General features: G+C 53.0%; 1 protein-coding gene across 4 annotated transcripts in view; it reads left to right on the forward strand.

Annotated features, from left to right (window-relative positions):
• The window catches only part of PLEKHM2 (pleckstrin homology and RUN domain containing M2), a 42,345-nt gene that overhangs the window by 14,950 nt on the left and 3,175 nt on the right, over positions 1 to 24,220 (forward strand). For 2 of the 4 annotated variants that reach the window (XR_005884687.1, XM_040987953.1), the window contains exons 2-14: positions 11,088 to 11,194; positions 11,540 to 11,649; positions 12,051 to 12,150; positions 12,684 to 12,771; positions 14,557 to 14,743; positions 16,074 to 16,133; positions 18,771 to 18,999; positions 21,335 to 22,162; positions 22,319 to 22,388; positions 22,509 to 22,599; positions 22,780 to 22,844; positions 23,096 to 23,184; positions 23,703 to 23,835. Coding sequence is in view for 3 of the 4 variants with exons in the window: in XM_040987953.1 (XP_040843887.1) it covers positions 11,088 to 11,194; positions 11,540 to 11,649; positions 12,051 to 12,150; positions 12,684 to 12,771; positions 14,557 to 14,743; positions 16,074 to 16,133; positions 18,771 to 18,999; positions 21,335 to 22,162; positions 22,319 to 22,388; positions 22,509 to 22,599; positions 22,780 to 22,844; positions 23,096 to 23,184; positions 23,703 to 23,835 (2,157 nt within the window). In the remaining variant the exon portion in view is untranslated. The remainder of the gene's footprint in view (positions 1 to 11,087; positions 11,195 to 11,539; positions 11,650 to 12,050; positions 12,151 to 12,683; positions 12,772 to 14,556; positions 14,744 to 16,073; positions 16,134 to 18,770; positions 19,000 to 21,334; positions 22,163 to 22,318; positions 22,389 to 22,508; positions 22,600 to 22,779; positions 22,845 to 23,095; positions 23,185 to 23,702; positions 23,836 to 24,220) is intronic. The other 2 variants (XM_040987954.1, XM_040987955.1) reach the window with 2 other exon arrangements.

Consider the following 24,220-nt stretch of genomic DNA (forward strand, 5'->3'; position numbering starts at 1 on the left):
TATGTCAACAGAAGTGGTTTTGTTTTGTTTTGTTTTTTAAAGATTTATTTATTTATATTGGAATGGCAGATTTCCAGAGAGGAGAGCTAAAGATCTTCTGTCTGCTGATTGACTCCCCAAGTGGCCACAATACCAGAGCTGAGCTGTTCCAAGGCCAAGAGCCAGAGCTTCCTGCAGGTCTCCTACATGGGTGCGGGGTCCCAAGGCTTTGAGCCATCCTCCGTTGCTTTCCCAGTCCACAAGCAGGGAGCTGGAAGGGAAGTGGAGCACCCACATGGGATCCCAGCGCTTGCAAGGCAAGGATTTAGCCACTGAACCGTAACACCAGGCCCAGTGGGAGCATTCTAAGCCAGAATTTACAAACATGGCTGAGGTAATGTTTCCTGGAAATTGACTAAGACCCTGGCAGTGGAAGTTGGGCCATTTGAAAACTCAATTTAAGGATTTGGGACTCAAGTTGAGAATGCATGGGGCCAAAAAAGCTTTATCTCTGACAGCTTTACAGTAAGCACGAAGGGAAGAGTTGGGTCAAGCTGCCTGGTTCCCGGGAGAGAAGAATGTCTTGGGTTCCACGCCTGATCCGGTGGCAAATCCCTGAGCCCTTCACCTCCTGAGTCCAGCCCCTCCCCACTGCCTCTCCACTGCTGGTTGCTTGCTTGGCATCCACCATGGCTTTCCTCAGCCAGTATGCACACCACACAGCAGCCCTCGCAGCCTGTGGCCTGTATAGTGCGGTGTTATCTCCTTGTTTTCTGCCGGTTCAGTAACTTCCGTCAAAGTCCCTCCACGGCCCGTGTGGCTGTGTGTGGTCTGAATCGTGGCTGTCACTCCACCCACCACACTGCAAATCCCAACTGTGCCAGTCTCCACGTTGTGATGTGGTTGCTGCCCCAGGACACTTGCACCTGCCACCCCTCTACTCTTGCCTCAGGGACCGCAGTGGCCTCTTCCTCAGACAGCTCTTCTCTGAGCTGTTCCCAGCAGTTTCCCCACACCCTTCCTTGTTTTTGTAAATAGTGTCTAGTCACTCCCTGGTGCCTTTTGCTTCTCTGTAACCAGAATGTAGAATGTTGTATGAGAACAGAGTCGGCTAAATAGTAACTCATTGAACTACATGACCCTCAAGGGGTCACTGCTAGGCTTTGGGTAGCAGAGAGCTCCCTGGCCCAGCCTGTCACAAGGCTGCACTTCTTGCCACCTCTGCTCAGGGTTGTAGAGCAGGAGTCCACAAACCTGGAAGGAGCCAGAATGTAGAAGTTTCGCTCCACACAGCGTCTGTTACATCTTAGATTACATGGGTCTGGCCCGGCACAGAGACAGGCGGACTAAGCAGAGCATGCGCCCTGCTCCAAAGCCTTGACTGCAACTCTCCAGCTCTGCCCCAAAGCGGCGCGGACAAGGAGACACCCTCAGAACCACGGGCAGTCTGGGCAGCGGCATGAGCTTCTTCCCAGAAGTGGGAAAATGTCTTGGAGCTTCTGTGGCTTCCTTTAAGCACACAGCACACCTCCTCACCCCTGGAGAGAGGCCAGCGTGGACACGTGGCGAGTCTCAGCCACCTCCTTGGAGGAAGCACCGTGGCTCTTCTCTGCAGTGCTGTCCCCCGAGGAGTGGATAGGAAACAGCTCGCCTCCACTGGGGGCTTTTAATTCTCACGTTTTAAAACACAGTGGACTGCGTTTTTCTTCCTTGAACATATTAAGAGGGAATTTGAACAGAATTTAAACAGAAGGGACTTCAAAAAATTCATGGAAGAAATGAATTCAATTATTTTGGAGCAAGAAATTCTAAAATTCTTCTTCATAAAATGTGTTTTTGATGAGCTTCTTAAAAGCTGCCTCATATATCATCCATTTAGGAGTCCAGATTTGGTACAATAAGTTTGGATTAAAATTTTACTCTGGGGCCCAGCACAGTAGCCTAGTGGCTAAAGTCCTTGCCTTGCACACTGGGATCCCATATGGTCACTGGTTCTAATCCCGGGAGCTCTGCTTCCCATCCAGCTCCATGCTTGTGGCCTGGGAAAGCATTGGAGGACGGCCCAAGGCCTTGGGAACCTGCACCCACATGGAAGACCTTGAGGAAGCTGTTGGCTTCAGATTGGCTCTGCTCCTGACCTTGCGGTCACTTGGGGAGTAAATCAGTCGATAGAGGATCTTTCTGTCTCTCCTCCTCTGTGGATATGACTTTCCAATTAAAAAAAAAATTTTTTTTTAAAGATTTATTTTATTTTTATTGCAATCTGATGATTCACTCCCCAAGTGACCACAGTGGCTGGTCTGTGCTGATCCAAAGCCAGGAAACAGGAACTTCCTCCAGGCTCCCACGTGGGTGTAGGGTCCCAAGGCCCTGGGCTGTACTCATACTCGACTGCTTTCCCGGGCCTCAGGCAGGGAGCTGGAAGGGAAGCGGGGCTGCCGGGATTCGAACCGGCGCCCATACACAGTCCACCTTTGTGTCCTTTCTTCCTGGTGCACACGGTAGACACTCAGTAAACAGTGGCTAACTAGCTAACCAGCTCTACCAGCAGGCGCTGAATGCAACCCAGCAGTAAGTTTGCTTAAAGCGTGGTAATTGCTTCCAAGCTTAGCAGTGCTTTTTACACTCATTCCATTAGTTTGTTGTGATGCCTTCGTCCCACTCCTGTTCTCAGAGTCTACCAATCTTATTGAGGGAAGAAGCGGTCGCCTTGCTGTCACACCGTGGCTTGGGAGATGACCTGTGGTGTGTGTTTGCCTTTAGCTTGTACTTTGCTGACCAGCTCCCAAAGTATGAGTTCAGCTGTTGACAGCGCTCCTCGACTTCTCACAAGCTGTTTTATGGACATCCTTTTCCTCCTCCCTGCTCCTCTCAAGATCCGTGCTAGGTCATAGCGTTGACTCAGCATCTCCTTGTCTCCTTAGAAAATGGAAAAATTCTTATTAATCTGCTTGCTGGAAAAGAGTGCTTAGAGAGCCACCTGCCAGTAACCTGCTGAACAGAATACTAGTTACTGAGGGTGGACAGCCTCATCAGGACTTTACACCTGGACTTAGATTTAACCAAGAGCCAAGTCATTTGGTTGATTGAGACAATGAATTTGTTATTGTTAAGCAGCTCTACCTGATGGAACTTGTTACAATGATACAACTGCTGTATATTTGCACATCCAATACAGAAGTCACAAATCACAAGTGGCTATTGAGCATTTAAAATGTGATTAGTAGGGCCCAGCGCGATGGCTTAATGGCTAATTCTTTACCTTGCACGCACCAGAATCCTATATGGGCTCTGGTTTGTGTCCTGGTTGCTCCACTTCCCATTTCTGGCTCCCTGCTTGTATTCTGGAAAAACAGCAGAGGGTGGCCAAAAACCTTGGGACCCTGCACCCACGTGGGAGACCTGGAAGAAGCTCCTGGCTTCTGGCTTTGGATCAGCTCCAGCTCCTGGCGTTACAGCTACTTGGGGAATGAAACAACAGATGGAAGATCATTTTGTATCTCCTTCTCTCTGTAAATCTGCCTTTCCAATAAAAATAAATAAACCTTGGGCCCGGCACGGTGGCGCAGTGGTTAAGGTCCTCGCCTTGCACGCCCGGGATCCTATATGGGCGCCGGTTCTAGTCCTGGCAGCCCCGCTTCCCATCCAGCTCCCTGCCTGTGGCCCCGGAAAGCAGTCAAGGACGGCCCAAAGCTTTGGGACCCTGCACCCACGTGGGAGAACCGGAAGAGGCTCCTGGCTTCAGATCGGCATAGCATCGGCCGTTGCGCTCACTTGGGGAGTGAATCATCGGATGGAAGATCTTCCTCTCTGTCTCTCCTCTCTGTATATCCACCTTTCCAATAAAGAAAATAAAAAATAAATCTTTAAAAAATAATAATAAACCTTAAAAAAAACATGATTAGTAAAAACAGAAGTAAAACCATGGGAATCAGCAGTTCTAGCTTATGACCAGGTCCCTGGCTAGGGCCCTAGCCCAGCCCGAGGCTTTACAAACATTGGAGGAGTGAGCCAGCGGGGAAGAAAGCCTTCTCTGTCTCTCTCTGTGTATCTCTCTGTTTCTCAGAATAAATTCAAAAAGCAAGAGAAAATAGGGAGCAGTTTTGTGATGTATCAGATAAAACCTGCAACACTGGCATCCCCTATGGACACTAGTTCAAGTCCCAGTTGCTCCACTACCAACCCCGTTCCCTGCTAACGGGCTGGAAAAAGCAGTGGAAGATGGCTCAGTTACTTGGGCCACTGCCATCCATGGAGGAGACCAGGATGAAATTCATGGCTCCTGGTTTCAGCCTGGCCCAGGCCTAGCTATGGTGGCCGTCTGGGGAGTAAATCAGCAGATGGAATGTTTCTGGGTGTCTCTTCCTGTCTGTAACTCTGGCTTTCAAACACATAGTAGAATAAAATGTGGTTAGTGTACCCGAAGGACTGAATTTTTAATTGTTTCATTTCAATTAATTTCAATTTAAATAGCTAGTGATTTTGTGGCACAGTGGGCTAAACTGCCACCTGCATCCCTTAGAGGTTCCAGTTCAAGCCCCTGCTAACAGGAATGGGAAAGCAGTGGAATATGACCCCAGGGCTTGACTCTCTGCCACCCACCTGGAGACCTCGCTGTATTCCTGGCTCCTGGCCTTGACCAAGCCAGCCCAGCTGTTGTAGCCATTTAAGGAGCGAATCAACAGATGGAAGGATATCCTTCTTTGTGTCTTCTTCTCATTTTGTACCTCTGCCTTTTAAAAATAGATACATTTTTAAAAGATTTATTTTCATTGGAAAGGCAGATCTACAAAGATCCTCCATCAACTGATTCACTCCCCAACTGGCCACAAAGGCCAACGCTGAGCCAATCTGAAGCCAGGAGCCAGGAGCTTCTTCCAGGTCTTCCACAGGTTTGGGCTATCCTCCACTGCTTTCCCAGGCCACAAGCAGGAAGTAGAGTATCCAAGACATGAACCAGAGCCTACATGGGATCCCAGTGCTTTGGAAGTGGAGGATTAGCCAATCAAGTCATCACCCTAGACTCAAAATATTTTTAAAAATCTTTTAGAAAGCAGCTACTGGCTAGTATATTGGGCCTGACAGCTTTAATCCATTTTTAAAAGATTTATTTATTTTTATTGGAAAGACAGATTTACAAGAGAAATAGAAACAGAGAAAGATCTTCTGTCTGCTGGTTCACTCCCCAAGTGGCCACAACAGCTGGAGCTGGTGGATAAATGGCCCCCAAGGCTTTGGGCCATAAGCAGGGAGCTGGAGCAAAGTGGAGCAGTTGAGACATGAACTGGTGCCACATGGCATCCTGGTGCTTACAAGGTGAGGCTTAAGCCGTTGAGCCCTGTAGCTTTGCCTTTTTTAAAAAGGTATTTTTGTTTATTTGAAAGGCAGATTTCAGAGAGGAGAGTCAGATCTTCATCATTGGCTCATTCCCCAATGGCCACAATGGCCAGAGCTGAACTAGTTTGAAGCTAGGAGCTTCTTCCAGATTCCCCACAGTGCAAGATGATCCAAGGACTTGGGCCATCTTCCACTGTCTTTTCAAGCCACCAGTAGAGAACTGGATTGCAAGTAGAGCAGCTTGGACAAGAGCCAATGCCCATATGGGATGCCCGCGCCACAGGCTGAGGCTTACCTATGACATCATGGCACTAATCCCTGTAACTCTGCTTTTTAAATAAAATAAATAAAAATTTTAAAATGTGATGCATCATATTTTAAACTATGTTGCAGCGAGGTAAACGGGCTAACTTTGTGATGCTGCATGTTAAACTACCACTTGCAACACTAGCATTCCGTATTATAGTGCCAGTTTGAGTTTTGGCTATTGTGCTGCTTTTTTTTTTTTTTTTAAGATTTATTTATTTATTGGAAAGTCAGATATACAGAGAGGAGGAGAGACAGACAGGAAGATCTTCCGTCCGATGATTCACTCCCCAAGTGAGCGCAACGGCCAGTGCTGTGCCCATCCGAAGCCAGGATCCAGGAACCTCTTCCAGGTCTCCCACACGGGTGCAGGGTCCCAAGGCTTTGGGCCGTCCTTGACTGCTTTCCAAGGCCACAGGCAGGGAGCTGGATGAGAAGCGGAGCTGCCGGGATTAGAACCAGCGCCCATATGGGATCCTGGCATGTTCAAGGTGAGGACTTTAGCCACTAGGCCGCGCCACAGGGCCCTATTGTGCTGCTTTTTTATATCTAAGCATATTTTAGTGAAAAACACAATTTCTTTTTTTTAGTTTTTATTTTAGAGATGCTTACATAGTTAATCAGGGGCTATTGTAATTCTGATGCACCTTCCTGCTAATGCACCCGTGTTGGAGTTTTTGTTAAGTCCTGGTCACTCTGCACTTCTTTTTTTGTTTTCATTTGAAAGGTAGATTTACAGAGAGCGGAAGAGAGAGATCTTCCAGCTGCTAGTTTAGTCCCCAATTGGCTGTGATGACTGGAGCTGTGCCACTCTGAAGCCAGGAGCCAGGGGCTTCTTTTGGGTATCATATGTGAGTACAGGATCCCAAGGCTTTGGGCCGTCCTCCGCTGTTTTCCTAGGCTATCAGTGGGATGCTGGATGGGAAGTGGAACAGCCAGGACACAAACCCCTGCCCATATGGGATGCTAGTACTAGGCTGAGGATTAACCTGTTGAGCCACTGTGCCAGCCCCACTGGGCACTTCTGCTCTGGCTTTCTGCTAATGTACCTGGCAGGCAGCAGGTGATGGCCTAAGCACCTGTGTTCCCAGGTAATACTCCTTGATGCTGGCTTCAGCTTGACCAGCTCTGGCTAGTGCAGGCATTTGAGGAGTGAAGCCATTGGTGGAAGATCTCTCTCTCTCTCTGTCTCTCTCACTCTGCCCTTGAAATAAGAAAGGGAAAGAGGGCCATGCACAATTGCTTGGTGGTTAAATCTTCCCCTTGTCTGTGCCCAGGATCCCATATAGATACCAGTTCATGTCCCAGCTGCTCCACTTCCCATCCAGCTCCCTGCTTGTGGCTTGGGAGAGCAGTGGAGGACAGCCCAAGGCGTTGGGACTCTGTACCCGTGTGGCAGACGTAGAGGAAGCTCCTGGCTCCTGGTTTCAGATCAACTTAGCTTCAGCTGTTGTGGCCAATGGGGAGTGAACCTGCAGATGGAAGATCTTCCTTTCTGTATCTCTTTTTTCTTTCTTTCTTTCTTTTTTTTTTATTGGGAAGTCATATATACAGAGAGGAGGAGAGACAGAGAAGATCTTCTGTCCATTGATTCACTCTCCAAGTGGCCACAACAGCCGGAGTCGCGCCAATCCGAAGCCAGGAAGCCAGAGCCTCTTCCAGGTCTGCTATGTGGGTGCAGGGTCCCAAGGCTTTGGACTGTCCTTGACTGCTCTCCCAGGCCACAAGCAGGCAGTTGGATGGGAAGTGGGGCCGCCGGGATTAGAACCAGCACCCATATGGGATCCTGGCGTGTGTGAGGTGAAGAGTTTAGCAGTAAGGCTACTGCACCAGGTTCTCTCTGTATCTCTTATCTCTGTATATCTGCATTTTCCATTAAAAATAAATAAGTCTTGGTCTCCCTAAGAGGCCACTGAACTTATCTGGACAATAAGACGCTGGACTTTATGCTAGATATGTGGTTGCAAGGAACGAATCTCAACTGAACTTGAACTGTGATTATGCAACAAGGTGGAGGAATCCACCATGGGGGGAGGGGTATGGGAGGGGTGGGGGGAATCCCCAGTGCCTATAAAACTGTATCACATAATACAATGTTAACAACAATAAAAATAAATAAATAAATAAATAAATAAGTCTTAAAAAAAAAGAATGAGAGAAATCTTGCATCTACTGATTACTCACTGATTGGCCACAACAGTCAAAGCTAGGTCAGGCTGAAGCCAGAGTCAGGAACTTGACCCAGTTCTCATATGGGTGACAGGGACCCCAGGACATGAGCCTCCACTGCCTTCTCAAGAGCATAAGCAGGGGCTAGATTGGAAGTGGACCACCCAGTGCTTGAACTGGAACACATATGGAGTGCCCCCAGTGTAGGTGGAGGCTTAATTAGCTATGCTACAACAATGGTCCCAAACGAATTATAGATGAAGAAAACAAATACAGCAGATCTATGAGTAATGAAATGGTGACCCTGAATATAGCATGATCGTTTTGTTTAGGTTTTGTATGTGCCACACTGTGTGCAGGGCGCAGGAGGTACTTAGGCTGTGTGGTCACCTCTGGGTGGCTTGCGTCTTTACGATGGGCTGATGTTTTCTTTGTTTTATTTAAAGGTTCTTGGCCTGAGCAGCTGAGTTCCAGCCACAGGTGGATCATTTAGCTAAAAATAACATCGAGAGCTGAGCCTCCTCTCAAGCGCTTGGCCACCTTCTCTGTTTAAAAATAAATGCAGAAATAAAATCTTTTCCACAGTTCCCAAGTGTTCTGGTGGGGGTGATTACTTCTTTTTTTTTTTAGATGAATGTTCATAGAATTTATTATCTCTACCATTTTACTATATTCTAATTATTCATTTTGGGCCTAGTTTTATATTTTTACAATTTTATATTCTTTTTTTTTTATTTAATTTTGACAATCCTTACAAATTTAATTGGGGTAAAAAAGGTTCAAGGTCTAAAGGGGGATATAGAGGAAGAAGCCCCACCCAGTCTCCCGCCCACCCCAAGTCCCGGGTGTGGGGCGCGCTCCGAGATACTCGATCAAGTGGTTCCAATAGTTCACCATTCATGGGTCGTTGCCAGTCTCGCCACCCCAATCATGATGTGGTCATTGAAGAGTTCATTGATTGACACAGTCCCTTCTAGGGTCTCCATTTGCCCAGTCTCTGCTGCCAACAGATGGCTGAGGTTGTTGCTTGATTTGTCCTGTCTTTCCCTGGTTAGGACTCCGAGTCCGGTGTCTCGAATCGGAAGATCCTCGAAGAAATTTTGAGGTATTCCCAGTCCAGATTCCTGCTGTTTTAGTAGCATAGGGCCCGGCACAGTCCACCGCCCCGATCAGCTGGCGGCTGCAGTTGCTGGGCCGGTTCTGTCTCCACCCGTGTCCTCTTGCATGGGGACCAGATTGGGTGAAAACCAGGCTGGGCTGACTATTCCCACTGGTGCAAGCTACAATCAGAGTTGGTGAGGGTTGTTGGGGTTTAGTTGTAGCACCAGCTGGCGGAAGCTGGTACAAAGGGTTAGACACGTTGAGTTGAACCACAGGGCCAAATGGAGAAGGCACAACTGGAATGGGAGTGACCTGGGAGGGAAATAGTGGGTTCCTCCCTCGTGGGTCATCACCTTCCACGGGAGGGCATGGGAACTAGGACAGGGGCTGGGGTGGCTAGACAGACACCCAACAATATCCATTAGGGACGGTAGGAGGAGATAGTTGGATGGAAGTAGGTGGCAACACCTGTTGGCAAGAATATGAACAGGAGGGTACTTGGGACAGACTGGGCTAGTATGCCATATATACTGGCAAGCCAGGGTAGGGGGTGGGCCTGGTTGAGGCTACTGTGGGCCGCCCTGACTGGGCTGCAACTCCTACTAGTACGTGCGAGGGACAAGTGCGTCCAGGGGGTGATTACTTCTATAATCAAGAAGGGAATAAATATCTTTAGTTCATTTTAATGAGGAAATTGAACTAAATCCCTAAGAATCATTCCAGCACAAACATGTACAACTTTCTTCAGAGGTGTTGGAGGGAAGGGGGAAGGGGAATCGACCCCCAAGTTGCAGCGCTGGGCATGTACAAGTGCCCGAGGATGCTGTAGCCTCAGCCGAGAGGCAGCTGTGTGCTTTCCGTAGGCCAGTCATGCCTCCTTTCAGCTCTGGAAACCTTTCCTGCCACAGCCCTGATTTGCCTGCCCTGGGAAGGCAGGGAGAGACCAGGCTGTCCCTGCCAGCAGAGCTGCTGGGCTGGCTTTGGCCCCAGACAGAGCGACCCTTGATGTGGTGGGGGTTGAATGGTTGGCCCCCCTCCAACAGCACATGCCTTCTGGTCTTTGCCTTCCACTACTGTTCTCCACCACTGTTTCCAGAAAGCAGTTGAGAACAAGTTTGTCTCTAGAGTTTTAACCTGGACACACATTTGGGGAATCTGTTCTCTTGCTGGGGCTCTTTTGCATCCAGGTGCCTGGGAGTGCCGCAGCGTACCAGCACATGCTTGCTCAGTCCTGGCCAGGCTTTCCCCCCTGGGACTTTGCTTGGCAAGGGTGCTCCTGCTGCAGCTGTGGCTGCAGAGACCTCAGCCCCAGCACCCTCGCCCTGTCTGCTTGCAGGGTCCACTCTGGGCTGCACTTCTTCTGCCCTGCTGTCCAGGGGAGGACGTGACATGAGCCTGACACCTAGACTCATCTCACATCATGGTCCCCTCTGTCGGAACAAGGCAGCAAAGTCTCAGAACAATAAAGAACACACACATAACACCCTTGGAACGGTCTTCTCCTTGTCCAGGCCTCAACTGCTCCCTCCCCCCGCCCCCACCTCTCACTCCCCTATGCCTGATGTGACGCCAAGCAGTGGTGCACTGTCTCAGCCCCCATGCCTGTCCATCTCCATCCTCCTGGACACAGGAGGGAAAATCTTACCCGCCTTCTGACTTCATTCTAATCAGAAACTAAGGCCCACCTGGGTCTGTAACCCTCTTACCTTTGTAATAAATATTTAAATAAATAATAATAATCCCATGCCCCATGTCAGTCTTTGGCCAGAAGGCCGTCAGAGCAGGTTTCCCAGGCTGTCCGCCCTCATGGTGTGCAGAAGGCAGCTCCATGCAGGACCACTGGGTTGTGCAACTCTGAGCTGTGGGTGGTGTGTGTATAGACAGTGTTCCGTGTGGTACCCCTGGAGTTGTGCCATGCATGGCCTTGTCCCAGTCTGGCCCTGCCTAAGAGCCACGCATGGACAGTGAAGCCCTCAACTCAGCAGATTGTCACCATGCCAAGTAGTGATTGAGGACCCCTGGGGGCTGAGCCGGAAGGATGCAGGCTTTGCTCTCCTGGACCCCTAGGACAGCTTACACTCCTGGGCAGGGCAGTGTGATCCTAGCAGCTGAGTCACCTGACTGCGTGTCCTTGTTGCTTTCCCAATTCCACGACTTCTATGACTCTTCTGATTCAGGGGACATTTTCTCTTTAGTTGCAGAGCTACTTTGCCGCGTGTGAGGATGAGACACCTGCGATCCGGAATCATGACAAGGTCCTGCAGCGTCTGTGTGAGCACCTGGATCATGCCCTGCTGTACGGGTGAGATGGGGCAGTTGTTGGAGCCTGCCAGCCAGGGCTGTGAGGAATCCCTGAGCCTCTTTTCTGCCCTTTATCGTCCCCTTCACAGACAGGTTTGTCCCACCCTCTTCCCTGGGTTGCAGACTGTCATCATCCCAGGGAAGCATTTCAAGACAGCATAAGCTTTGCGGGACAGATTAGCCACAGGTCAAGTGGCAAGACGAGGGTGCATTGGTTGCTTGTGGGACTCGAGAGAATCCACCGCACACTAAGCTCACAATGGGCGTGTAGCTGCTGGACCGGCTAGCTGCAGCCTTCCAAAGCGGCCCCATTCAGGTCACAGCAGTTCCTTTCCTGTTTTCTCAGCCTGCAAGACCTCTCCTCTGGCTACTGGGTGCTTGTGGTGCATTTCACTCGGCGAGAGGCCATCAAGCAGATCGAAGTGCTGCAGCATGTGGCCACCAACCTGGGGCGCAGTGAGTAGCGCCAGGGAGACCTGGGGCAGGGCCAGCTGCCACCCTCCCTGTGGGGAGCTTGGGGCTCAGGTCAGGACCAGGACCAGGGGGTTAGAACTGGGGTGCCCAGAAACACTGGGGCGTTAAGGTGTCCGTGCCCTCCACAAGGCCTCTCCTGCATATGTAGCTTGTCGTGGTGGGGTGGAGGATGCTGGGCTCCTGTCCGGTCCCACTCTGAACCCAGGAGGCAGAAGGAGTGGGCAGAGTCTGTACTTCTCAGAGTTTCCGGCCAGGCCAGTGCGTGTTTAGAAGTATTGGTACCCCAACAAACGAGAGGGCTGTTGGTCCCCTCACTGCTCCTTCTTTCTTTCTGCCTTTGCCTGACAGACTTTCCTTCTGGTTACTGCTGCCTTTGTTTGCAGGCCGGGCCTGGCTATACCTGGCCCTGAACGAGAACTCCTTGGAGAGCTACCTGCGGCTGTTCCAGGAGAACCTGGGCCTGCTGCACAAGTACTACTTCAAGTGCGTGTTGGGTGGTTGGTCTCACTAGCCCCAGAGCACCCCTCGGGCCTCCTCCCACAAACTCGTCCCATGAGAAGCCACCACGGCATAGCCTGGCATTCACATTGAGGACATGTTGGTTGCCCCAGATTCTCAGAGATTTGCTGGCACATTGGCCAGGGGCACTGGTATCTGGTCTAGGCTCCTGTGTCCAGTGTGATATTCTGCAGCTGCCTGACCCTCTACCCAGGCCTCAGACCTGACCCGAGTGTCCCCCTTGACTGGGCCCTCTTCAGGGGTGGCTGCTAGGACAGAATATTACACCCTGGCTGTGTCCAAGAGGCTAATGAGCCGTGCTAAGGGCCCATCTCCAAAGATGTGGGCGGGAAAGTGCCAGGTGGCCCCAAACTGGTAGTGATGCTGGAAGGAAAGGGCTATTGAACAGGCTGCAGGCGTGAGAAGGTCAAACATTTAATTTCAACACAGTTGGCTTGGTAGTGAGATGTGCTGGCAAGCAGGCAGGCAAGCACCATTGTCACCTCTGTGTCCTTTAGGAACGCCCTGGTCTGCAGCCACGATCACCTCGCTCTCTTCCTGACCCTGGTGTCTGGGCTGGAGTTCATTCGATTCAACCTGGACCTGGTGAGACACCTCGACCCATACTGCTGGTGGAAGACAAAGGAGGGGTGGTGGCTTGACTTGTCAGGTCCCTTTTAGAAAGCTTCTCAGAAGTTTGCTCAGATGAGGAAAGTGTTCATGGTCAGCAGAAAGCAGTGGAGGGTGGCCCAAAGCCTTGGGACCCTCTGCTCATATAGGAGACCCAGAGGAGGCTCCTGGCTTCTGGCTTCGGATCAGCTCAGCTCCATTATGGCCACTTGGGGAGTAAACCAGCAAATGGAGGATCTTTCTGTCTCTTCCTTTCTCTGTAGCTCTGCCTTAAAAAAAAAAAAAAAAAAAAAAACAAAAAAAACAAAACAAAAACAAAAAAAACAAAAACACAACAGACACAGCTGATTCTTCCCTGGGCTTCCTGGGGTTCAGATGGCACAGTGCACATGTCCCATCTGACGTGCTGCTGGTTGCCTCGCTAGCAGACACTGCACAGTGGTCCCATGTTGCTGCAGGGAGGGGTTTTAAGTGGATACCTGGAATGGCAGATAGTATTAAACCTTGTAGACGCTGTGTTTCTTCTATACATGCATAGCTATGATTAAGTGTAATTTTTAAATTAGGCACAGTAAAAGATTAGCAACAACAAAAAAGAACCATTGTAACAATACACTAACAGAAGTTATTTAAGACTTATGAATTGTTGACAACTAGAATTTTCCATTGAATATTTTTAGACTGTGGTTGACTGTGGATAATTACAACTGCAGAAAGTGAATCAGTTGGGCCCAGCCTGATGGCCTAGCGGCTGAAGTCCTCACCTTGAGTGCACACTGGGATCCCATATGGGCACTGGTTCTAATCCTGGCAGCCCTGCTTCCCATCCAGCTCCCTGCTTTTGGCCTGGGAAAGTGGGTGTAGAACTGCAGCCATGTCAGAGACCTGGAGGAGGCTCCGGGCTCCTGGCTTCGGATCGGCTCAGCTCAGCTCAGCTCCAGCCGTTGTGGCCACTTTGGAGGGAATCAATGGATGGAAGATGTTTCCCTCTATTTCTCCTCCTCTCTATATATCTGACTTTCAAATAAAAAATGAAATAAATCTTTTAAAAAAAAAAGAGGCGGGGAAAGACAGTGGAGCAGTGAATGGATTTCCTGTTGGTTACAAAGCGCCTGTCAGGCCTGGGCCACTTGCGGGGCTGTAGCCGCTGTGTCCTGAATGTGTCCTCCCTCCCTCAGCCCTGGCTCTAGCAGCTGATGAGAAGGGCTGTGCTAGGGGTGAAAATGAGGCAGGATGTGTGATTCTCACAGTGAAGGAACGAGGCAGTGTTGGAGGATCCAGCTGGAGTCCACGGCTCCGATAGCAAGACCTCTCACATTACTCTTTGGGCTATTTTTTTGTTTTGTTTTGAGGATTTATGTGTTTATTTGAAGGAATTGCACAGAGAGGAGACAGATCCTTCATCTGCTGGTTCACTTTGGCCATCTTCCACTGCTTTCTCAGGCACATTAGCAGGAAGCTGGATCGAAAGTGGGTGGCTGGGACTCGGACCAGAGCTTAGATGAGATGTCACCATTGTGGGTGGCAGCTTGACTGACTCTGTTACACCAGGAGCCCCTCACATGACTCTAGCAGTTTATCTCTGGATTTACCTGTGGATGCTCTCACTGATCTCCCAAGGAAAAGGAGCATGGGGAGGGCTTTGGCAGAGGCAGATCTATGTCTCCAGGCCTGGCGAGACTCCTGCTGCCATCTGTGGAGGGCCTGCTTTCTGGCACACCTGAGGCCTCCACCAAGTGTCTCTCCACCTTCTCTCTCCAGGATGCCCCTTACTTAGACCTGGCCCCCTACATGCCTGACTACTACAAGCCTCAGTACCTGTTGGACTTTGAAGACCGCCTTCCCAGCTCGGTCCATGGCTCAGATAGTCTGTCCCTCAATTCCTTCAACTCTGTCACCTCCACCAACCTGGAGTGGGACGACAGTGCCATCGCCCCGTCCAGTGAGGGTAAGTGGCCCCAGGGCAGATGGGAGCTGAACCTCTGCCCGGAATGAGAGCTGGAGTCGCTTCAGCCGGGCCAGGGCACTTCTTGGCCAGCTTTGTTCTGGTGGGTGAAATTCCCTTGAACAGGGTTGGCCATTTTCCACATTTGTATTTCCGTGGAGTCCTTTCAGTAGCTAAAAGACAAATTCCTGGCACAAAGAGCCCCAGCAGAATTTTATGAGTGTTAGGCCCTCTTGCAGAAGGTTCTGGTCACATGCCAGGGTGGTTTTCTGAGCAAGGAGGGATTAGCAGTGCAACCTGGAAACCATGGCCTGCTGGTGCAAGGGTGAGTGTTGTCTGCTTTGGCAAGCTTTGTCCCACCCCAGGTTCTAGGCAGAGAGGCTCAGCAACCCCTGGGAAGAGGGGAGAGAACCAGACCGGGCCAAGTAAAGGCCGACTCACCAACTTCTATGTCCTCCAACTCCTGCATCCCATGGGATTGGGCCAGGCCGGAGCCAGGAGCTTCTGCCCTCTCTGCTGGTGTGTTAGGATGGTTGTACCTGTTGCATTGGAGATTGAAGAAGAATCTGTATTTTGTTATCTCCATCCAACAAGTTGTATGGATAACCTGTTCGGTTTTTATTTTTTGTGTTCAAACTTTGGCCTTGCTGTTCATTTGCAAAAACTGGCCGTTCCTCCTTCATCACCTGGGGGAACCTGGCATCTTCCTGGCCTTCACCCACCTCACCTCCAGGAGAAGGGGCCCACACACAGGTTCAGGCCCTGATTCCCTTGGATTGCCTTGGCACTGAGTTCTTGCTTGTGCCATGGACCAGAAGCCCCTGATGGAGGTTACTTTGAAACTTGCTGTTAGCAAGACTTGCAAAAGGAACTGGGCACTCAGTCTCCTGGCTTGGGTTCACTGGCTGCGTTAGAGCAGAAGTCAGAGTGAGCTCTGAGGGAGCACTCAGGCCAGCAGAGACGGAGTATCTCCTTGAGTCCACCCAGCTCCTGTAGTTTAGGGATTGAGCTGCTGGAGCTACAACACAGGAGCTTGTCCTCGTGCAGAGGTCAGATTCAAGGGGCCCGTCTCCATTAGAACACAGTTCTGGGTTGTTGGGAAGGGATTGTCCCCACGACTGGGACAGCCATGCGGCTCCTGGGTCAGGGCCCAAGCTGAGAAGCTGCCAGGCTCTTAGTAAATTCCCCGGAGGCCCTTTGAGAACAGGTACAAAGTTGAAGGTTCTTCTGTCTTGGTTTCTCCTCTCCCCTTGGCTCCCACCCTGTTGTCCCCACTCACCCCATCCTTCTACCGCCTGTTTCTAATCTCCAGTTTTGTCCCTCATTTTTGTAGATTATGATTTTGGAGATGTGTTTCCAGCAGTGCCGTCTGTACCCAGCACAGACTGGGAAGGTGGGACAGAGTCCACTGGGACCCTCTTTTTCCTGTTTTGCAATGTTTCAATGCCCAGCTTGCTGCATGTTTCAAAATCATCTCCTTATTATTTATAAAATCTTAATATTACAATGATTATAATAAAGCAAAGTTTGATGTTCTAATAGATGGAATTCTGCAAGAGGAGAACTTGGCCTTTAGTTCTAGGTGAATCTTCTCTCCCAGGGCAGCACTCCTGCCTTGGGACAGTGGCCAGGGGCAGTTGCTAAGTGGCTGAATTTTGGGGGACACTGGATCACCCTGTACCTATTGGCCTAGCCAAGGTATGTGGGGAAGTGCTGCTGGAGCAGCCCAGCGAGCAGGGACTTGTTCTGGAAGCCATGTCTTTAATTGTGCAGGTCGCCAGCTCCTTTGAGTCCAATGAGCATCCAAAAACTGAGGGGCTCGGTTCTCTCTGACCCTTCCTGCTGTCTCCACCCTCTCAAGCACGGGTGAAAGAGGTGTGTGGAAGGGTGCCACCCAGGCCCAGAGACCTCCTGCAGGGAGATGGCACCTCAAAGTCTTGAGGCCAATTGCAATGACACCTGTCAGGCCCTCACCCTGTCTTCCGGGCAGCAGTGCTTGGCTGCCTTTGTGTCTGGAGTTCCTCTCTGGGCTGGTGTTAACTCATGAAGCTCATCACCCAGGTTACCAACGTTTTGCAAAGTGAAAGTTTCAGATGAGTGAATGTTCCTCTTTGAAGTCGGAGGCCATTTCAGGTTCCAGTTATTATTAAAGAGCTCCTGTCTGGGGGCCATGTGCGGCCTGGAATGGGGGTGGTGAAAGCCTCCTCACCCTGAGGAGGGGGCGCACAGCGGCTTGCTCCCCACCCCAGTGATGCCTGACCTAGGAGCTTTTCCCAAGTTACATGACTATGAAACAGTATAACTGGGAGGAAAATAGACGTGACATCAAAAGAAATGAATGGTGTCATTGGCCAAGAACCAACATGGAAGGGTCCCACCTTTGAGGAGCATTGGCCCGAAAACCAGAATTCCATCGTGACATCATCTGTCCTGTCAGCCTCTCTCCTTGCAGCACGTGTGCTGGGTGCTGGTTTCCCCGCTGAGTCTAACAACTAACCCCTCTTGATAAGCCTGGCTCGGTCACGTGACAGCAGTGCCTGGCCTTCCTCTCCAGCCCGTCCGAGCTCCCCGGGCTCCCCGGGCTCAGGCCAGGCCAGGGTGAGAGTAATCCCAGCAATGGCCTCCTGCCCTCCTGACTTCCTTGTGTACCACTGAATTCCTGAGCGCAGAGCGGCAGCTCTTAGGGGAGCCTGGGTACTCTCCCTGGCCCTGGAGGTCGCACCAGACTCTTGGTCCTCTTGGGAGGACATTGGCTTCTTTACAGAGCTGGTGGGTACCATCGGAGGCTGCCACGTGCCTCCCTGAACAGCTGCCAGTGCAGGACTGAACAGCACCACATGGGGCCTGCACGGAGCCCTCTCTGCCGACCCTGGCCGAGAGGCGGGGTTTCTGCATTTGAGAACGAGGTCTCTGGTGTCCCAGGAGACCTGCAGTCTTCTGTGCTGCTCGTGTTTCCTGGCAGAGCTGGTGGTTTCTTTTAGCCCCTTCATTTGCCTCATGTGGGGGTGTGCTGCACCAGCAGACTGCTGCCCCAGGGTTTCCAGAGCCTACAGCAAAGCTGAGAGCAGGATGGGCACATCTCTTCAGAACTGATCATGGCCAGCACGACCTGGGCAGTTGGAGCTGTCTTTGGCAGTAAGCCCCACATAGGCAGCTCCCCAAGCCGGGCCTCAATTCTGCCTCAGTGGCTCCATCTGTACACATCCTTGCTTGGTTTGCCTCCTGTGCCAGTGCGAGGAGGGCAGCGGTTAGACCAGCTCTGCTGGAGGAGCTGCCACATCCCTCCGCCTTCTCCCCAAGTGGAGCTGTGGGAGGGGGTGTCACCATGAAGGGGCAGTCAGGACAGTCAGCAAGCTGGGGCTTGAAGGGACCCGTGTTCTCAGCGTCACCCCTAAAGGCACTGGCGCAGGGTGAGCGGCTCAGGGAAAAGAGACAGCCTCCTCCCCGGGGTGGCCTGCCCCACCCCTCCTCTGTCCACCGTGTTCTTGCTGGCCCTGTGCCCTCACCGCATTCTCTCCCCTGTGTTCTGTACTCCCAGCTGCCCTCCCTTCCTGACCCTCAACTCCTGGCTCTCCATTTTCTCCCTGGGAGCCCTGCCTCCTGCTATAACCGTCATCTCTGAGGTCTTGCTCTGTGTTCTTTGCTGTCTGCCTCTGCAGGGCCCTTCAGAGGACTTGGGGCATGTCAGCCCTGCTAGTGGGGTGTGGGTTGCAGGGGCTGCTCACCTCCCCACACATCCTAAAGAGGAGTGTTCTGGGGTTACCTGAGAGGGGTGCACCTGTTGTCTCTTTGTGGGCCCCAGCCTGGAGGCATCAAGATCACCATCCTTAAGGGCCTTGAGCCTGGGAGCTGCCTCACCTTGGAGTGCTTAACACTAACTTGGCCAAGTAGTGGTGTGCCCTCCTGCACAGCTTCTAACGTGCAAATGTCACCTCCTGTCAGGCCGGGCCACCCCACTGGGATCCCCTGGGAAGAAGGCCCCTCCTGGCATGAGGCAGGTGCCTGATGGGCCATTTTCCTTTCCTACCAGATGGAGACCTCACAGACACCGTCAGCGGGCCGCGCTCCACAGCCTCAGACCTGACCAGCAGCAAGGCGTCCACCAGGAGTCCCACTCAGCGCCACAACCCCTTCAACGAGGAGCAAGCTGAGACCGTGTCCTCCTCTGACACAACCCCCGTGCATGCCACCTCTGAGGACAAGGAGGAGTCTCAGGTGCCTGAGCTGCCGGAAGCCTGTGCCGAGCTCGAGGTCATCAGGTGAGGCAGCAAGGCCCCGGCACTGTGGGCAGGCAGCCTGACTGTCTGTGGTCCATGGCAGTCAGTCGCCCCCTGGGAGACCCTTCTGGGGAATTGTGACTTCATTATTTGAAAGGCAGATGACAAAGAGAAGAAGCACAGAGAGAGAGATTTTCCTTCTGTCTGCTGATTTGTCCCCTACATGTCCTGAAGCCAGGAAACAGAACTGCAGGCTGGTCTCCATCATTGTTCCTACCTCCCGGGAGCATTGGCTGGGCATGCCAGATGGCCAGGACTCCAACTAGGTATCCCAGGTGGCAGCTTAACCCGTTGTGTCACAGGCCCATCCCCTTGGGCAGGTCTTTTTTTTTTTTAAGATTTATTTATTTATTGAAAAGTCAGATATATAGAGAGGAAGAGAGATAGGGTGGAAGATCTTCTGATGATTCACTCCTCAAGTGAGCCGCAACAGCCGATGCTATGCCAATCTGAAGCCAGGATCCAGGAACTTCTTCCAGGTTTCCCACACGGGTGCAGGGTCCCAAGGCTTTGGGCCATCCTCGACTGCTTTCCCAGGCCACAAGCAGGGAGCTGGATGGGAAGTGGAGCTGCCGGGATTAGAACTGGCGCCCATATGGGATCCTGGCGTGTTCAAGGTGAGGACTTTAGCTGCTAGGCCACACCACAGGGCCCAGGACAGGTCTTCAAGCACGAAGAATCACAAGGCCTGTCCCTGGGACTGACGTGGCAGAGCAGGTTAAACCTATGGTGTGCTGGTTTGGGTCCTGGTTATTCCATCTCTGATCTGGCTTCCTGCCTGGGAAGGCAGTGGAAAACAGCCCAAGCACAAGGGAGACCCAGGTAGATTTCCTGGCTTTGGAAATTTGGGGTAAACTCATGGATGGAAGATTCTGTATGTGTATTAGTGTGTCTCTGTGGCTCTATTTTTAAAAATAGATTTAAAAAAAAAAATCCTGAAGCTCCGTGCTTGTGAGCACAGGCTGCTGGGACTGCACCAAAGGCTGCAGACCTCGGGCAGAGGCAGGTTTCCCCAGTTGTGGGATGGGGACCTGAGCCAAGCTCAGAGTGCTGGTGCGGCCAGCTGCTGGCAAGGGCTGCCCTCTGGGTCTCAGAGATCTGCCCTCCCTGTGTCCTCATGTGGTGGGGCAAGGCAGAAGCCCTCTGGAGCCCTGGTCCCATTGCTGCCAGGTCTACCCTCGCTCCCTCATCACCTCCCAGGGAGGGAAGGGTTTCAGCATGAGATTTAGGGGGCAGGCCCTGGCACAATGGCTAATCCTTCCCCTTTAAAGCGCCAAGATCCCATATGGGCACTGGTTCAAGTTCCAGCTGCTCCCCTTCTCATCTGGCTCCCTGTTTGTGGCCTGGGAAAGCAACAGAGGATGGTCCAAAGCCTTGAGACCCTGCACCCACATGGGAGACCCAGAAGAAACTCCCCAGCTCCTGGCTTTGGATTGGCTCAGCTCTGGCCATTGTGGCGACTTGGGGAGTAAATCAGCAGATAGAAGAACTCTCTCTTTATCTCTCCTTCTCTCTGTAAATTTGTGTTTCATTATAAATAGAAAGATATTTAAAAAGAAAGAAAGAAGGGAAGATTTGCTGGGAGAGCCTCAGGTAGCCAGCATAGGCAGCAGCCAAACTGCCTTTTGGCACCACAGCAGAGCAGCCAGAACGTTTGGTACATTTAGGGCCAGGGGCCACCTTCCGACTTACTCTTGAGGGATTCTGGAAAGTCCGTGAGCAGTTTCTGAGATTTGTACCAATTCTCGTTCAGCTTAGCTCTTTGAAAGAACAAGGAAATAGAAGGGGTGTGACACCTAGAGGCTCGCTCCCCTCGCCTTCCCCGCCCCAGCCTCCCCAGACCTGCTCCAGCCTACTCAACTAAAGAATAGGGCCTGGAGTTTGAACCCTGAGTGAATTCCTGGGTGACTTAGCCGGGATGACACCTAAGGGGAAGTGAGTCTGCTCAGACTCCGCTGTCCGCAGGCCTCCGGCAGCTCAGGCACCTAGGACGACTCCTTGTCCTGAGAGGAGGCCTCAGGGAGAGGCCAGTTGAGTGCGGCCTGGCTTTGTCCCAGATGGACGCAGCTGGCTCCTTCGTCAGCCGTCAGTTCCTCTGCTGCTGGCATCTGTATGTGTTTCATGCCCCATGGCCCCACTCTGTACTATACATCTTTAGCACTGGGGACACCATGGGCCTGTTACCTACCCCAGCCCGTGCCCACATAGACACTGGCCTTGCCCATGGAGGTCCCACGCCCGGCATCAGCTGTTTGACCCCCGCCTGATGTCTCTCAGTAACTCAGATATTACATCCGAGCCACCACTGCTGTTCCAGGGTCAGCAAGAAGAAGAAGATTGGCAAGAAGAAGAAGCCCAGGCCGGAGGAGGGAGCCAGTCCCCTTCACCCTCCCGCTGGTCAGCACAAGTGTGCCAGGCAGGAGGACGACGACAGCCTCATGAGCAGCCCAGGCCTCGGCCAGGACTCCCCCGACACCACCCTGGCTTCCCCCCAGGACGAGGGAGAAGGGCCCAGCAGCACCACTGAGAGCAGTGAGCGCTCAGAGCCTGGCCCCATGGGCTTGCTGATCCCCGAGATGAAAGACACGTCCATGGAACGTCTGGGTCAGCCACTGAGCAAGGTCATTGACCAGCTCCAAGGGCAGCTGGACCCCAGCACCTGGTGTTCTGCCGTCGAGCCCCCAGACCAGTCCTTTCGGACCGGCTCTCCCGGGGAAGCCCCGGAGAAGCCGCCATTTTGCGACTTTAGTGAGGGGCTTCCAGCCCCCATGGACTTCTACCGCTTTACCATCCAGAGTCCAAGTGCTGCTGCACCAAGTGGCGGCAACCATGACTCTGCAGGGCTTGGCGAACCGCTGCATGTTCCTGGTGGCCCTGCGGCTGCTGGCCAAGAAGAAAAGGGAGGAGGAGGAAGAGAGGGGCCGACGCCTTGGCCCTTAGGGGACACCGCTGGGGAGGCCCTGGATCTGCACGGCCAGTCAGCCCCAGGAAGCGAGATGCCTGTGCCCGAGCCAGAGCCCAGGACCCAGGAGGCTCCCCAGCTCAAGCGGGACCAGCCCAGCCCGAGTCTGAGCAGTGCTGAGGACTCGGGGGTGGAGGAGGGGCAGGGGAGCCCTTCCGAGGTGCCGCACTCTTCAGAGTTCAGGTGAGCAAGCCCAGGGAGGGAGTCTGGTGCGCAGCTCCCCAGCCTGCAAGCAGGTGCCAGGAAAGCCAGCCCTGGGAGGTGGAGAGGGGGAAGCCCCTGGGGCAGGGGGAGCCTCTGCACCCTGACCCCTGTCCTTCCCATGTTCGTCCCTCTCAGAGTTGACAACAACCACTTACTCCTGCTGATGATCCATGTGTTCCGAGAAAATGAGGAGCAGCTGTTCAAAGTGAGTCCCAGGAGGCGCAGCCAGGGCGGGGCAGGGCGGGGCAGGGCAGGCCGGGCTGAGGCCCGCTCGGAGGGGGCACTGCGGGGGTCCCGCACATGACCATGCACCTCGGCCCCTCAGATGATCCGGATGAGCACTGGGCACATGGAGGGCAACCTGCAGCTGCTGTACGTGCTGCTCACAGATTGCTACGTCTACCTGCTGCGCAAAGGTGCTACACCCACGGGGGGCAAGCACCCACCCCTTTCTCCCAGCACTCTCCCCTCTGTGAATGTCCCATGTCTTCCCAGCCTGCCATTTTACAGGACAAGGGGGTCCCCTCTAGGTGGGTGGAGAGGCAGGAGGGAGAAGAGGCCATTGGGCTAACAGGTATTGGGGTCTCTTCTCCCAGGGGCCACAGAGAAGCCATACCTGGTAGAAGAGGCTGTCTCTTACAATGAACTTGACTATGTGTCGGTGAGTTCAAGCCTGAAGCTGACACACTCTCAGGCCTCCGTGGACGAGGCCAGGGCTGAGAGCCAAACCTGAGGCCACCTCTTCCTATGCCAGATCTCTCCCTGTCCCTCTGTGGCTCAGGCCAATCCCCAGGTCTCGGTGGTTCTGTTCCATGGTGCCCCCAGGGTGTGCCTCGTCCCTCCCTTGCCATGCTGCCCTCTGCCAGGTGGGTGCCAAGCCCCAGGTGCATGTCAGGGTATGGCTTCCGGCAGGTTGGCCTTGACCAGCAGACGGTGAAGCTGGTGTGCACCAACCGCAGGAAGCAGTTTCTGCTCGACACAGCTGATGTGGCCCTGGCTGAGTGAGTGACCGTCCCGCCTCTGCCCGTGTCAGGATTGGGAGGGCTGGCCATGGCCTGGGAAGTGGAGACACATGTTCCTTGGCCCTCACAGTCTGGTCAGAGGCAGGAGAACAGGGAGTCCTGACTGCTGACTCATGCGGTCAGCCCAGGGGCTCTCAACCCTTGTGACCTGCAGAGGGGAGGGGGCTGCAGGAGATTTCCAGCAATGAGGAAGGCGCAGAGCCACGCTGACCTGGCTCACAGATGCTTATGTATAGTGAGGTGCCCAAGCCCCATCACCCAGGTCCTGCCCACCTTGTCCAGTCTACCCTTGCTGTGTCGCTTTGACCTTGTCCAGTTACTGCTTGGTGAACATGGACTTCTGTCCTCCCTGGGCCACTGCCGCCCCTCAGCACAGGATCCAGCCCACTCCTCCCCCGAAGGGTCTGTGACTCCTGTAGGCCGGGAGCTCTCAGGACAAAATCCTGCTGGCCACGGAGACCGTGTGCCCACTCACAGCAGACCCCCTCCCTGTTCAGGTTCTTCTTGGTGTCTCTCAAGTCAGCCATGATCAAAGGCTGCCGTGAGCCGCCCTACCCCAGCGTCCTCACTGATGCCACTATGGAGAAGCTGGCACTGGCCAAATTCGTGGCCCAGGAGTCCAAGTGCGAGGTCAGTCCCTGAGGCGTCACTGTACGGCCAGCCTTGGGGTTAGGGTCACGTGCTGCCCACGACCCCCTCCCACCCTCCTGGATCAGGGGCTCTCACACTCCACACGCTGCCTCCCCTCTCAGCTGGGTGCTGAGGTCAGGCGCCCTGACCCTCTCAGTAACTGTACCTGGCACTGGGTCCTGTGTGAGCCACAGCCCAGTGCAGCCCGCAGCCACCTCATCTCCTGCCCACACCCTCAGGCCTGGCACTGGGTCCTGCGTGAGCCACAGCCCAGTGCAGCCCACAGCCACCTCATCTCCTGCCCACACCCTCAGGCCTGGCACTGGGTCCTGCGTGAGCCACAGCCCAGTGCAGCCCACAGCCACCTCATCTCCTGCCCACATCC

Source organism: Ochotona curzoniae, unplaced genomic scaffold (assembly GCF_017591425.1).
Source record: "Ochotona curzoniae isolate NIBS_2020 unplaced genomic scaffold, NIBS_Ocur_1.0 contig_4792, whole genome shotgun sequence".
NCBI classification, from domain to species: domain Eukaryota; kingdom Metazoa; phylum Chordata; class Mammalia; order Lagomorpha; family Ochotonidae; genus Ochotona; species Ochotona curzoniae.